General features: G+C 36.0%; 1 protein-coding gene across 7 annotated transcripts; it reads right to left on the minus strand.

Annotated features, from left to right (window-relative positions):
- Positions 1–945: 945 nt before the first annotated feature.
- Positions 946–11,911, minus strand: LOC135599117 (uncharacterized). Of its 7 annotated transcripts, XM_065093862.1 has the most exons (9): positions 11,731–11,911; positions 8,173–11,247; positions 7,177–7,303; positions 7,020–7,105; positions 6,275–6,519; positions 3,061–3,147; positions 2,871–2,970; positions 1,399–1,603; positions 946–1,279 (listed from the first exon to the last, which is right to left on the minus strand). In XM_065093862.1, the coding sequence occupies exons 1-9, from the start codon at positions 11,821–11,823 to the stop codon at positions 1,233–1,235; spliced, it is 4,065 nt and encodes a 1,354-aa protein (XP_064949934.1). In that variant the 5' UTR covers positions 11,824–11,911; the 3' UTR covers positions 946–1,232. The 7 variants fall into 7 exon arrangements, 4 of the variants coding, with proteins under 4 accessions (XP_064949934.1, XP_064949937.1, XP_064949936.1 ...); XM_065093865.1 differs by lacking the exon at positions 946–1,279 and having other exon boundaries at positions 1,438–1,603; positions 2,871–2,954; XM_065093864.1 differs by lacking the exon at positions 946–1,279 and having other exon boundaries at positions 1,460–2,101; positions 2,871–2,954.
- Between the last annotated feature and the right edge of the window lie 1,194 nt (positions 11,912–13,105).

Genomic DNA, 13,105 nt, shown 5'->3' on the forward strand with positions numbered 1-13,105 from the left:
ATATAAAATTTATAAGTTCATACACATTTTAATGCAAAATTTTCATCCTGTAGAAATGCATGAAGTATTAGAAAAGAAATATATCATTTCTGTAGACCACCTCGCAAAACCAGATGATTAGTAGTAATGATGAGATGAAATTTGAATGTAAGTCTACACCTGCTGCCGAATATTCATGGTGAAATAAATATCAGTAAAAGCAATATGCTCAATTAATTGGAATAAAAAAATAGTCTGTGTTCTCTCTAAATATCAGGTGTCCTTCAAAATCCATTTCATATTGCATAAAACACACTAGCTTTGCTTATCAACAACTAATCTCATGTGAGCACAATGTAAGGGCTAAAATCTTATCTGGGAAGTGTCCTCGTTACCGTCATATAAAGCACAGAAACCAATGAAATGGAGAAACCTTGCGTATATGTTAAGATCAAGCAAAATTTGTCAATTGGTTACAATTTAGAACTAGTCAGGGCATAGCCTATATTGGATGAAGCATTTGTCATTCAACAGTTGCAGCAACAAGGTGCAAAATTCTTATTGTACAAAGTCAGCTGCCCTAATAAAGCTAATTATATAATAAGAGGTGCATAACAACAATGAAGAGTGATGCTAATAACTAAAAATGGTTGCTGAATGGCTGACATGTTCTCCACATGGTGCACCTCAAAGTTCTGAAATTTGTAATTAGTATCTTTAACCCAACACTATCTGCTGGTACCTATCCTGTAGATGTATTTTATATTAGTTCTGTTAAAGGGCATACTTGATCAGTCACCAGTTCTAACCGAAGAAATGATTACATAGTAAAACTGAAAAGGATCAGTAACCAAAATGATTGGCAATGCAAGTCTCCTCGCCAACTCCCTTTAGGATGCTGGATATCAGGACGGTCATCTAAGTGGTTAAAGACAGTAACTGAGCTTTTAGCTGCAAGCAGCGAACTAGAAAAAATAAATAAATAAATTGCAAGCGTTAGAAAAGAAAAGAAAAAACTACAAGCCACATTTATCTGTGCTGATTTACTCTGTCATATCACACTTCACTGCATACCAAATGGATCGGTGTAGCCACTCAATGCAGGAGAATGTGAATGAAGATTCTGATAACTTATCTTCTCAGGTGTATCATTTTGCCCAGGAAGATAACAAGACTGAATATCAAGAGATGACAATGAATCGACGGACTCCACCACCTCAATACCCTCAGATACAAGGCCATAAGCTTCTCAGTCAATCAAGATTTTTACTGGGACTATCTTGGTGTTGGTGGCATTTTCCTGCAGCAAAGCAGAGATTGAAAGTTGCAACGAAAAGAAAAGAGTAAATGATGGTTTTTCTTTACTCATATGGTTGAGATGACTAGAAGGGGTGGGGGGCTTTGATTATTGTCACATACCTTTATTTTCATCTGTAACTTCTGGAGCAGTTCTTAGCGGTTTCTGGCACATGATGGTATCTTGAAAATTTAGAAGGGTGTATTCCAAGAGATTTAGTCTCTCATAGTTGCTCATCTTTGTAAATCCAAAGGAGCTCATCCATGTTTCTATAAGTGTTTGGACTGCTGGTATGCACAGCCTTTCAACACCTAACGCAGAAAGTAACTGGACAAGAACTCAAAATTGAATCCATGAGCAGCAATTTTAACTCTGTATACATCACATGTTCAAGTAGGATAATCTCACTTTCCAACCAAGAATATAAATACATCAACTTGTGTACTTTTGGCAGTTTAAATGTAATAATGCCCGCCACATGTATTTAATACAAACATCTGCAATAAGTTGGCTATCGACAAATATATTCCCAAGTGAGGCAATCCAGACATTTTTCCTAGTTACTTGCCATGTTAACTTTACTACCTGTCCATCTCAACAGTCATATTGACCATGCTCATCTTATACTACTTTGTGTATTCCTTCAGATTTTCAATTTCCAGTAATCAAACAAAATTCTGGATGAACTTTTGGTGCAGCCACATGTATAACTATTCAGTGACTTCATCAATATCCTGATTCTTCTCTATGGTTTCCGCAGGACAAACAAAAATGTCTGACACTTTCTGCCATCAATTTTACCACTGGTTGCCCTTTTTGGTCTGTCTGCTGATACATATTACATTTCGTAAGCTACCCCTTGAAGATTCTGCTTTTTCTTTGACTTTTAATGTAAAAAATGATATCTCTTAGTGGTGAATGAGGTATAAACTTACATAATTATCATTCAATTGCTTCTTTGAACTGTTGCTTTAAGATTAGATGTTAATCAATTCTCATTAACAAATGTTTGTTAATAACATAAATGGATGTGATGAGCAAGGACTTTTTTCATTGATACACTACAGGTTACCTGCCATGGAACTCAATTATTTATCTTTCTGAATCTACACATATGTAGGGGCCACCTTACTCTCTGTATCTTTCTTTTCTTTATCTGACAAACAACATCCACCAGTAACAATCCTAATATAAATCAAATTTGATACAAAGAATTCTTTCTTTTTAATTGACAGTCATTATTCTCACCGGTCACAACATCAATCTCATCAATCAAATACTTTGGTATTTCTCAGGCACAATGCATTTTTAACTTTTTTGATATTTAATTAAATATGCTACAATATGAACTTCAGGCCAGTTTTCATATGGTTAAACCCTCATTTAGAATTTTATCTTGCCCTACAGAAATGGTTTGACCTTTGCATCATTCTCAAAGCTTTCATGTGTTTTAAACTGGTCAAAGATTTGGAGGAAATACTTCCATTTCTGGGATTAAGTTATCATTCTCCTGTCATTAAAATACTATAACATTCAACTATAAAGCAACTAGGTATTCTTGGTTTTCAACCAGTGGTAACTTTTAAAATTTTACCTTTTCAAGTTCATCCAAAATAATGTGGCACATTCCTTGTCGGCGATATTTGGCACGCGTACCAACAAGAGGCATTTCTGCAATCTTTTCACCAAAAACCCTAGATCAAGAACATGTAAATAATGCTATTAAACACTAAAAAATAGTAGGTGGTCTTTCAGTAACAAATTAGTTCATCAGCTGATGATACCTAAATGTAGCCATTGATATGATCTCATCTCCTCTCACCAAAAGCATAGTATAAAAGCCCCAAAAGTTTAATCTGTTCAGCTCTGATCTGCAACAGAATGGATATGATCTCAGGAACATGAGAACTGACATACTTTGCATCATCAAAATACATCTTAAGAGAGGCACAGAGAAAGCATATGGGTTTGAAATCAGATAGGCTATTGTAAGTTGATAAAGGATAATATTGCAACATTGTGAAATTTAAAACTTCCATAAATTTGACGCAAGTGGTCTTTTAATTTTGCACAATTTATATCCAATAGGACATATAATCCATTTGGTTAGGTTAAAATTTCTTGTGAGTTGTGATTCATGTGGATATCAAAGTTGGTCAATATCACAGGTTTCTTAGCTTTATTTCTGATCAATTGACCAATCTATAAGGTAAATTAAACAATCTCAGTATTCCATCATGAGAATGTTCATGTGGCGTAACACAATTGTTGAAACAAATAGCTGGATCAGTTGTGAACCAAAATTAGTTTACTCGAATTATGAGTATTCCATGAATAAATAATTAAACATAGTTGCTCAGTTGGCTGCCATTGAAGCCAGGAATAATCATTTTTATTATGTTGTTTGCAATTTACTCAAGGGTTTTGGCATTGTCCCATGAGAAAAAAATGGAAAACTTGGCTTGGTAAATGATCTACTCAAAGTCTGCAAAGGGAAAAATGGACACTCTCATCAAAGTTAAAAGATTCAAGGCTTGATTCATGCGGATCTAGCCTAGATCCACATAGATCATACATTCATTTTCATTGATCTAACTTAAATCCATATGGATCAAGCCTTGATTTTTGAATAATTTATTTGCTATGGTCTGCAATGATCGCATGTAAATCTAGGCTAGATCTGCAAAAATCTATCATAAATCCATGCAGATCTGGGATAGACCTCCACATACCAAGTGTTGATTTTCATGGATCTAATGTGTAAATTTGCATGAAACAAAACTTGATTTCCATGAATCTAACCTAGATATATATAGAAAAGGCCTTGATTTTCATAAACTAGTCTAAATCAGTTATGATTTCTTTATAGATCCATGTGGTCCTAGGCTACACCCTTGAAGATATCATATAGATCCATACGGACTTGATATGATAGCATGGCCATCATTTGTAGCACTGCGATAATTGACAGTGCATCCATTATGACTATATTGGTCAGAATGGAAGAATAATAATCTAAATCAGCATTTAATTGGTGGAATTTTCAAGACAGTCAAATACATGAATATGTTGTAAGAGATTGGAAGAGCTTTTATAGCAGAGTTGGATGTCTGGAAAGCCCTAGAAATAGCACAATGGAAGTAATTTAACAAATGCCCATCTAAATTTGTGGTGTATGGTCGATATGGAAATAGTGGGGATGATGTCAACCATGATCTCAAACTTGCAGCCAATATTGTGCATCCTTTAACAATATATGCATGGGGAGGCGATGAGACATCGACCATTGGACTCTTTGTATGAATATGGCATTGATATGATAGTGGCAGCGGTCTGATTCAGTTCAATCAGTCTTCCATAATAATACAAACTACTTGTAGTGGTGCATATGATTAAACAAGATTGTCAGCATGAGACAACCCAGTGACCTTCTGACTTAAGTATGCTAGTGAATGTGATGCATACCTGAGGTGGCACATAGGAATTTCCTAGTTCATTCAACAGGAGATCAGCTCCTGAAATTGTCAATTTGGGCCCTATGACTTTCCATCACACATTGTAAAACAAATGTGTACTCAGTGATGTACATACTGAGGAGAGAAAAAAAAGGGCTATAGGAAAAACCAAGAACTATCATCTTGTACCAAACCACTTGTATTGGTCCCCATGGCTGAACCAATACATACCGGTTGGTATAGGTGTACTAGCACATGATACACTAATATTAACCGAAGACTCGAAGAGGAAGAAGGAGAAGAGGAATCAATAGATGGCGGTGGAGGAAGAGGAGGATCGTTAAAGGAAGAGGACGAGGCGATGGCGGAAATGGAGGAAGAAGGAGGATGAGGAACGAAGAAGAAGAAGCCAGCCATTGAGGAAGAGGAGGAAGCATACCTGAAATTGGCGGTGGGCGGCAGGTATGCTTCCAAGTATTCTATCACAAACCTAAGGATTAAGAATGTATCCGACACAAACCTAAGAAATAACTAAGTATTTTATAAACATAATAATTATGGATGTAAGTCATTGAAATTATCCGAGGCAAATGGATAAGGACTTTAGATTATTACAAAAATAGGAAAGAGCAGATAAGGTTTGGATCTTAATTTTCCGAGATATTTTGCATGGCTTCATGGTGCTCGAAGATTTTAAACTGTAGGTAAGTGAATATAAAGTTTACATATGAGCTAGGAGCTCAAGATTCCATTGGCTTCTCATAAAAAGCGAGCAACCAATGAAGTAGTTCCCAAATGTTAGGTATATGTAAGTCTAATAAAAAGATGACTATGTTCTTTTGAGCTTCCCAAATTGAAAATAAATTAATTACAATTGTCAGAAAATGTACTATCAAGCTTTAAAAAAAGTTGTAAGTCTATTGCCCATTTTCTTCGTAATTAAAATAAGAAAATCAGGCTCATACTAGAATAAAATAACCAAAATTAATGTCACCTACTTCATAATAGGTAGAATTTAGACATGCAACAAAAGCAGCAGGAGGAATAAACATGAGGATTATCAAGGGTGTTAGAAAATGCTATTTAAGTATACTAAAACAGTCATAGTTCCATCATTACATTTGCATACAGGAGGTGTAAACATCTCATGTATAGGCTTGCGAAGTTTAAATGAAAGAAAAATGAGCTGTTTCAACTATCAACTACATGTATTTTTTACCATAATTTTTTAATAAAATCTCAAGACAGATTCTAATGCCACTACAAAAAACAATGGAGTTTTATTTCAACAGAATAACATTTGAAAAAGATCCTTTGTATTACTATATTCTTCCTTAGATAAGGATAAAAAAAAATCAACACAAAATTTGGGACTCCATGAAAAAATAAAATACAAACAAAGAAACAGAGATAGAGAAATATGTGACAACAATTTTGCTAGCAATTTCAGTGTATGTAACTTCTTTAGACATGGTGCAAAATCATCAAGAGGACAAAGAAAATGAAGAAAACATAAATATAAAGAATATAAGAAGAATCTCACTCTTTATTCATGAGAAGATCAGCTAAAAGATCACTCTGGGTACGAGGTTCAATAATAGACACAAAGCATTCATGCAATAACTTTTGTGCAATATGGAGCTTTCTGCAATTCCTAGAAACAGTCGCAAAATCAATTTGATTGAGATTGGCATCAGTCTCTGTCTTAGATCTCAAAAGAACCCATGAAAATCCTTCTTTTGTTGTTGGATTTGATTTTCCAAGAAGATTGCGCAAATGTAAAAATATCTGCAGATAAGGTGCTCATGAAGATTTTGTTTTTCGTCAAGTAAATGGAATGAAAATAGTACAAGTTAGTCACAATCAGTCCGTATGACATGTATGTTGGTTAATTGTGATCAAAAGACTTTAAAGTGAATTGCATAAATAGATCATGTTATACATATATACATGAGAGTGCATTGTAGAATAGATATCAAATGATTGTCCTCATTAAATACAAGTAGAAAATTTTAAGGATCACTAACTTGAAAGGAATTGTTCATCAGTATTAAAATACGTTTGATATATAATGATTTTCATGTTGCTTGGAGAGAAAATATGCTTTGTTGAAATATAGATAACATAAACCAACCAGTCAAACCATAGATACTCGCAAAGAGTCAGAGGAAAGAGGTAAGAAAGAGGAGCTACATAAATAGCTATCCAATTCATTTTTTGTTTGTCCATATCTTTAAGTTTTTATGAGCCAGTTAATGTTAGAGAAGCATGAGTATTTTTCAATATACCTCTGAACACTTCTTGCTGCAAAACCAATTTCCAGTAGGACAATGTTTTAAATTAGTTCCTCTCCTTCTCAAGCATCCAACATGATCTAGAGGGGAAAAATCACCAAGTCAGATCTGAACGATTTATTATTAGAGAGAGAATGGATAGACATCTTACATTTGCGTTCGCACTGATCACAATACAACATAGTCTTCGCTGTAAATTGGTCAGCAGAACTGAATGCACCTGAGGCACATATACCACATCGACACGATGGACAAAACCATTTTCCCTTTGGCAGATCCTTCATGCAACCGACATAAAAAAGGTTATGGAAAATAAGAAATACTTTGATTTGGCTACTAAAAAGATTGCACCTCAGCAACATTTCAAGGGGTTTGGATGAGCAAGTAAGCCTTGTTTTTTTTTAAATTGAGAAAGCAAGACAAAATGAACTTCCGAAAAGAAAATATAACATGAACAAAAAATTCATTTTGATAAGGCATTAATCTTGAAATATAAAGGCAATTTTTTGTTCTAAGTTGAGATTGAAATGAACCTGCCAACTAGTAAGACAGGCACATTTAAATCCTGTTTTCTTGCAACAAAATTCTTTGACACTAGTCAACTGAAAATGTAGAGCATCATTGTCATAAGATAAAGCACAAAAGCTGCATAAGCAAAACAATTAATGCAAGTAATGACATAATTTGTGAGCAACAGATTGTCAAGCATTAAAGTTCAACTAGCTATTAAAGATTGAAATCAAAGGAGAAGAGAATAGGGAAGGGTCAAGGATAAAAGTAACTGAAAAATCTATATAAAAAAACTTCATCAAATAAATGGTATAATGCAACTACATTTGATGAGAATAATATTTTGCATTAATGTCTTAAACAAGGTATCAGAGCTCGATTGTACCGGTCTAAGTATAGGTATAGAAATATATAGCTCAATAATGGTACAACACCTCTGATTTTTATTTATTAATATATAATTTTACTCAATAATATTGAGTTGTATAGGTCAGTATACTACATGGTGTACCAGTAACATACCAGTCTGATAGGTAATCTAAACTGGTTTTTGACCTAGATTTAAATCCTGGATATCAATCATTTTCAATAAAAATAAATCTCATTTAATATTTAAGAAATCAAATGAAGAAATCACCTTTAGTCCAACACAACCTACATGGAATGCTGATGGGCAATGATCACATAGCATCAGTGTACCACCATATTGACAGACAGAACATACAGAGTCACTTTGGCTGTGAGCATAAACATGCTTTAGCCTTGGATGTGGGAAGTTTATGAGGTCTTTTCCATACACCATTTGTAAGTGGCACTGTAGTAAGGACCTTCCATCAAGCAAGAATGTGTTCGCACCAGGTTTGCACTTGTCGCTGCCAGCATGAGCTTCGAATCCAGTGAGACTATGCAACTTTCTACAACATCTGCATTTAATCCCATCATGAGTTATGTGTCCTTCCATCAAAACATGACCATCTCTCTTAGAAATGTAGCGCACCTTCTGCCTAGCTAATACTATACGATTCTCAATTAGCATTGACCAGGTTGCTTCAACTACCTTTTGGGTGGGAGATGTTACTGGAACAAATTGGCATCTTTCACTTAACTGCTGTTCAGGCTGTAAGAAAATACTTCCTGCTTCATAACCTTTGCTTCTAAGGTCTTGTACCTTTCTTTTCTTTGATTTCTGGGAGCAATAATGTTCTAGAAGTCTTCTACATCCTACAACTTTCAGAGGTAACAAAGAAGAGATTTTGATTCCTGTCTTTGACTTTTTAAGTTTTTCCAAACATGAATTACCAAATCCTTCTCCACATTCTGGAGAACTAAATACAAGTATAGATCTATTTTCGGTGCCATTATTTGACACCTCATCAGATTTCTGGAACTCATCAGGGTCCATTGAAGTGGAGAAACACTGATTTTTGCACAGAAGACTTACCTCCTTTGAATCATTAATTTTATTTCCAATTGATGCACACCAAGAATTTTGGCTAACATTTGTACCTTTAAGAGAACTTCCATATGTTTTTCCCATATTTTCTTCTTTTTCCAAGTAAGCCTCACAGGCTGTATAAAGAGAATGAAAGATCTCACCACCAGGAGAAGCAAAACGTAGTTTTCTTCTCCTTTCAGCAAATCTCCAGCCCATGTACAAGAGATGCTTCTGAACATTTAACTTCATCAGTTCAATATCCACGTTAGGTAGTTTCTCAAAGCCTTTCTCTCGAGATGATTCAATGTATCTCTTGTAATTTGAAATAGCTTGAGGGCCGTATTCTGGTTCAATATGCTTATAAGTAGGAACATTTTCAGAAACAATTAACTCAAGGTTTTCCTTCCCCGAAACAGAACTGTCTGGTTGCTTGCTTTCATGAAACTCATCTGGATGTAGCTTCATCCTGACAGAGTCAAGAAGGCTGTGTGAATTATCAGGTAGTTTGGAGAAGGGTCTAAGTCTCTCAAGTTTTCTTTCTGTCTTCATACCTATGTTAGTTTGGAATTGCCTAAAACAATGGCCAGAATGATCTGACATTCGTTCAGTCCCCATAATTGATGGATGCTCCAAAAAATTTTGCACGAGGGATGCTAGTTCTGGACACACGTTTCCTGTCTTTGAATCAGGTTTGCCGAAACCAGAGCAATTTCCAAAAGATTTCCTCCCTTGCTTGCAACTCTGATCCCCCTCAAGTTCTCTTTTCAACACATCTATGCAGGCCTTGCGAAGATTATAATAGTTTTTTCCTTCGGGTGAGACAAAACGAACTCTTAATAATCTATCTCTTCTATATTCGATCTTCCAGCCCAGAGCAAAAAGATGCTTCTTCACTTTTTCAGCTACCTTCAATGGTTTAACCTGAGAATCCCTATCAGCAGATCGAAAGGCATAAAAAGCAACTGCTTCTGGGCAGCGCTCAGCTTCAGCATATAAAGATTGCCAAGATGTTTGTCCTGTTCTGTTCCCTGTATCTTCCTCCTTATTGTTTTGATGACTAAAAGGACTAATAACCTTAATGCAAAGTGCATCAGATTGCAGATTATTATTGGCCTCCTCATACTTCATATCCCGAGGTTCTGTAACCTTACATGGTTCAAATGCTTTTACCATATCTCTGCGATGATTCCCATCAGGTGAAACTTCATTTATGGAATCAAACTTACTTTTCTTAAACTTTTGGGCTACTGTTGGAATAGAAGCTTTTGCTTGGTGCTGCATGTCTCGGCATCTTCTTTTTCTATGTGAACCATGAGCAAATACCACCTCTTCATGGTATACAAATGAACTAGGGATTCCAGATTTATCATTTTGAACATCCTCTACATCTGATGTTTCAAGGACATTATTCTGCTCGTCATGGTTCCACTCGGATGAGTTTCCATTGCCTTGAACAAAGCAATCATCAGGTGTGAGCAGCTGTGAGCACTGAACTTTATCCATTATCCTAACTGGTCCAGAAAGTATGCCAGCAGTATCACTTTGAATCAGACTTCCTACCTGACGAGGAACATCATCCGATGGAATCTCATCATTACCAGAATATGTGGGAGCATCAACGGGTTGGTCATATGAAACCTCTGATAGGACATGTACAACAGATAGCAATTCTCGGATCAACCCTGATACCAACTGCTCCCAAACTGATAGAGATCCAAACATCCACAATCCAATCTTTTCCCTAAAAGAAACCATTGTGCTTAAGTCATACCAGATTTCTCTTATCGAGACTGGCAGGGTATCTTCCTCCTCAAATGCTTGAAGCACTTGAAGCAACAACCACCCACCGCGTGGCTTCCAATGCCCGTATGTTTCATTCCAATCTTGGGTGAGACGTAAATGGTCGACCATGACCATCTGCTGGTCACCCTGGTCAGGGAAAAAGATCAACCTCTTTGTTGAGCCTTCTTCATGATCAAAAACCACACCTTCCCACCAGGCATCATCCACTAAGGCATCCACACAGAGCCCATATCTCATCTCAAAAATCTGGATATCATAATAAGGCGGCAAGGGCCTAATTAGGCCACGATAATTCTTTGGGTTTTTTCTAGCCTGGCCCTCTACAGCAGCCGATACAAGGATCATCTCTTGAAGATTCGAACCTTCATCCTCACATAACAAATCTCTATATTCAATGAGTCGGGAGCATCCTTGACAACTGATGACAGTCCCTGCGTGCCAAGATCCTCTCAGTCCTTCCTCACAACATAATACCTACGAAGGAACAATCAAAACACGCTGACCAAAGCGAGAATGGAGAGTATGAAACTTCGCGATCAGAAACATGTTAGTTTCATTCGAAGTAAAGATTGTATATTCTTTTACTCGTAGAAAAAATACGATAGAGATAGAGATGGAACGCATAACATCAAAACGAGATGAAAGTAAATCCCTAGACAGCACAAGAACATGAAAAAGTAAAATTTTGAGGAGCTGCAGCAATAACCCCACATCCGATTTCCAATATATAAGAGATCAAACGGCAGGCACCATTCAGATTTTATGTAACACGATGTCGCAAGGAGCAACCGATACCGAGGTTTTCTTCCTTGAATCCTCAGGATATCATAGATAGAGGATGAGAAGAGATCAAACAGAGATAAAATCAATGGAGCGCAACTAAGAATTCACATTTGGGAACTAAAATGGATCGCGTCCAATCAAAGGAGAGGGATGGTGGGGAGAGAGGGACCATGCCTCGACGTTCTCTCCAGGAAGCAGCTTTCTCTGGCCGTACCCCTTCTCCCTCCTCGTCCTCTTCCTCTTCCTCTCGTCGGAGCCGCTCGCCATTGATGTCGGCGAAGACGTTCACACTTGAGAAGACAAGACGAGGGAGAGATGGACGATAACCAGCGGGCGTTTAAAACGAAGGTCGCAATAGAAAAGAAGGACGCTTTCCTGTATCGTCTAAAACTCACAGTATAAATTGTACCAAACAAGAAATTGCCACGTAGACCAATCGATTATATTGGTAATTCCAACAATGACGTGTACGTTAGTTGTTGTCGCACGTACCGTAAGCGTCTACCTATCGTTACAGCGGAACACTGCGTCGCGCTGAGCCAGGGGGAGCGCTTCTTCTGGAGGAGGATTTATTGTGGGATCGGAACTGCTACAAAGCCATCGTTTTGTTTGGGATTGATTCATCAGCCCCCGTCAATGTGTTGTCACATAAAAGCTAATTTACACACCCAAAGAAGAAACCCGATCGATCATAACCATCAATCTAACCAACCTGATGAGATTTCATCACCATCACATCTGAGAAAATCAAGTCATAAATTGTTATAATTATCAACATATCAAAAACAAACCGAATCAGTTTTTGCATTGGCTCGATTTTTCGGTTTTTTCTCGGTTCATTTTGCCGCACTTAAACCGGTCAATATTTCATAAGTCAACAATATCTTGTGTTTATAGGAGATTTGGTTAAGCATTCTATTATTACCTATATATCACATAGGTAAGAGTTTCATATTGCTATTTATTGACACACTCAAAATCTTCATGCAAAATATTCTACCATTAATGGGAAGCAATTCAATGTAAATTAACGCCATCGAGACTCAACCACTTTCATCTAAATTATTACTTTGGGTTTTACATATAAAATAGCATGTGCAATTTAAATTTTACATATATATATATATATATATATATATATATATATATATATATATATATATATATATATATATATATATATATATATATATATATATATATATATATATAAGTAATATAAAGTGATGAATGTCAAAAATATAATAAGTAAAAAAGACTATGTGTCAAGTCACACGTGTCATCACTCACGTGATTGACTTGCATAGAATAATTTAGGTGTTTATGTACACTTGTATTGAATCATATAATCATTAGATATAGCAAGAGCATAACACCAAATTGATAGATGAAATCATGGTTATAAAACAGTCGATTGATCCACATAAATCATAGAGTTAACAATTAAATCATATTAAAAAAATCAAAATCATTATGAAGATCATAAGATCAGATCCTTTATTGATTCAAGCACATCGTTTCCAAAAAAAAAACAAGTAATTGAGTTTAG

The sequence above is a fragment of the Musa acuminata genome, chromosome BXJ2-1, assembly GCF_036884655.1.
Source record: "Musa acuminata AAA Group cultivar baxijiao chromosome BXJ2-1, Cavendish_Baxijiao_AAA, whole genome shotgun sequence".
In the NCBI taxonomy this organism is placed as follows: Eukaryota; Viridiplantae; Streptophyta; class Magnoliopsida; order Zingiberales; family Musaceae; genus Musa; species Musa acuminata.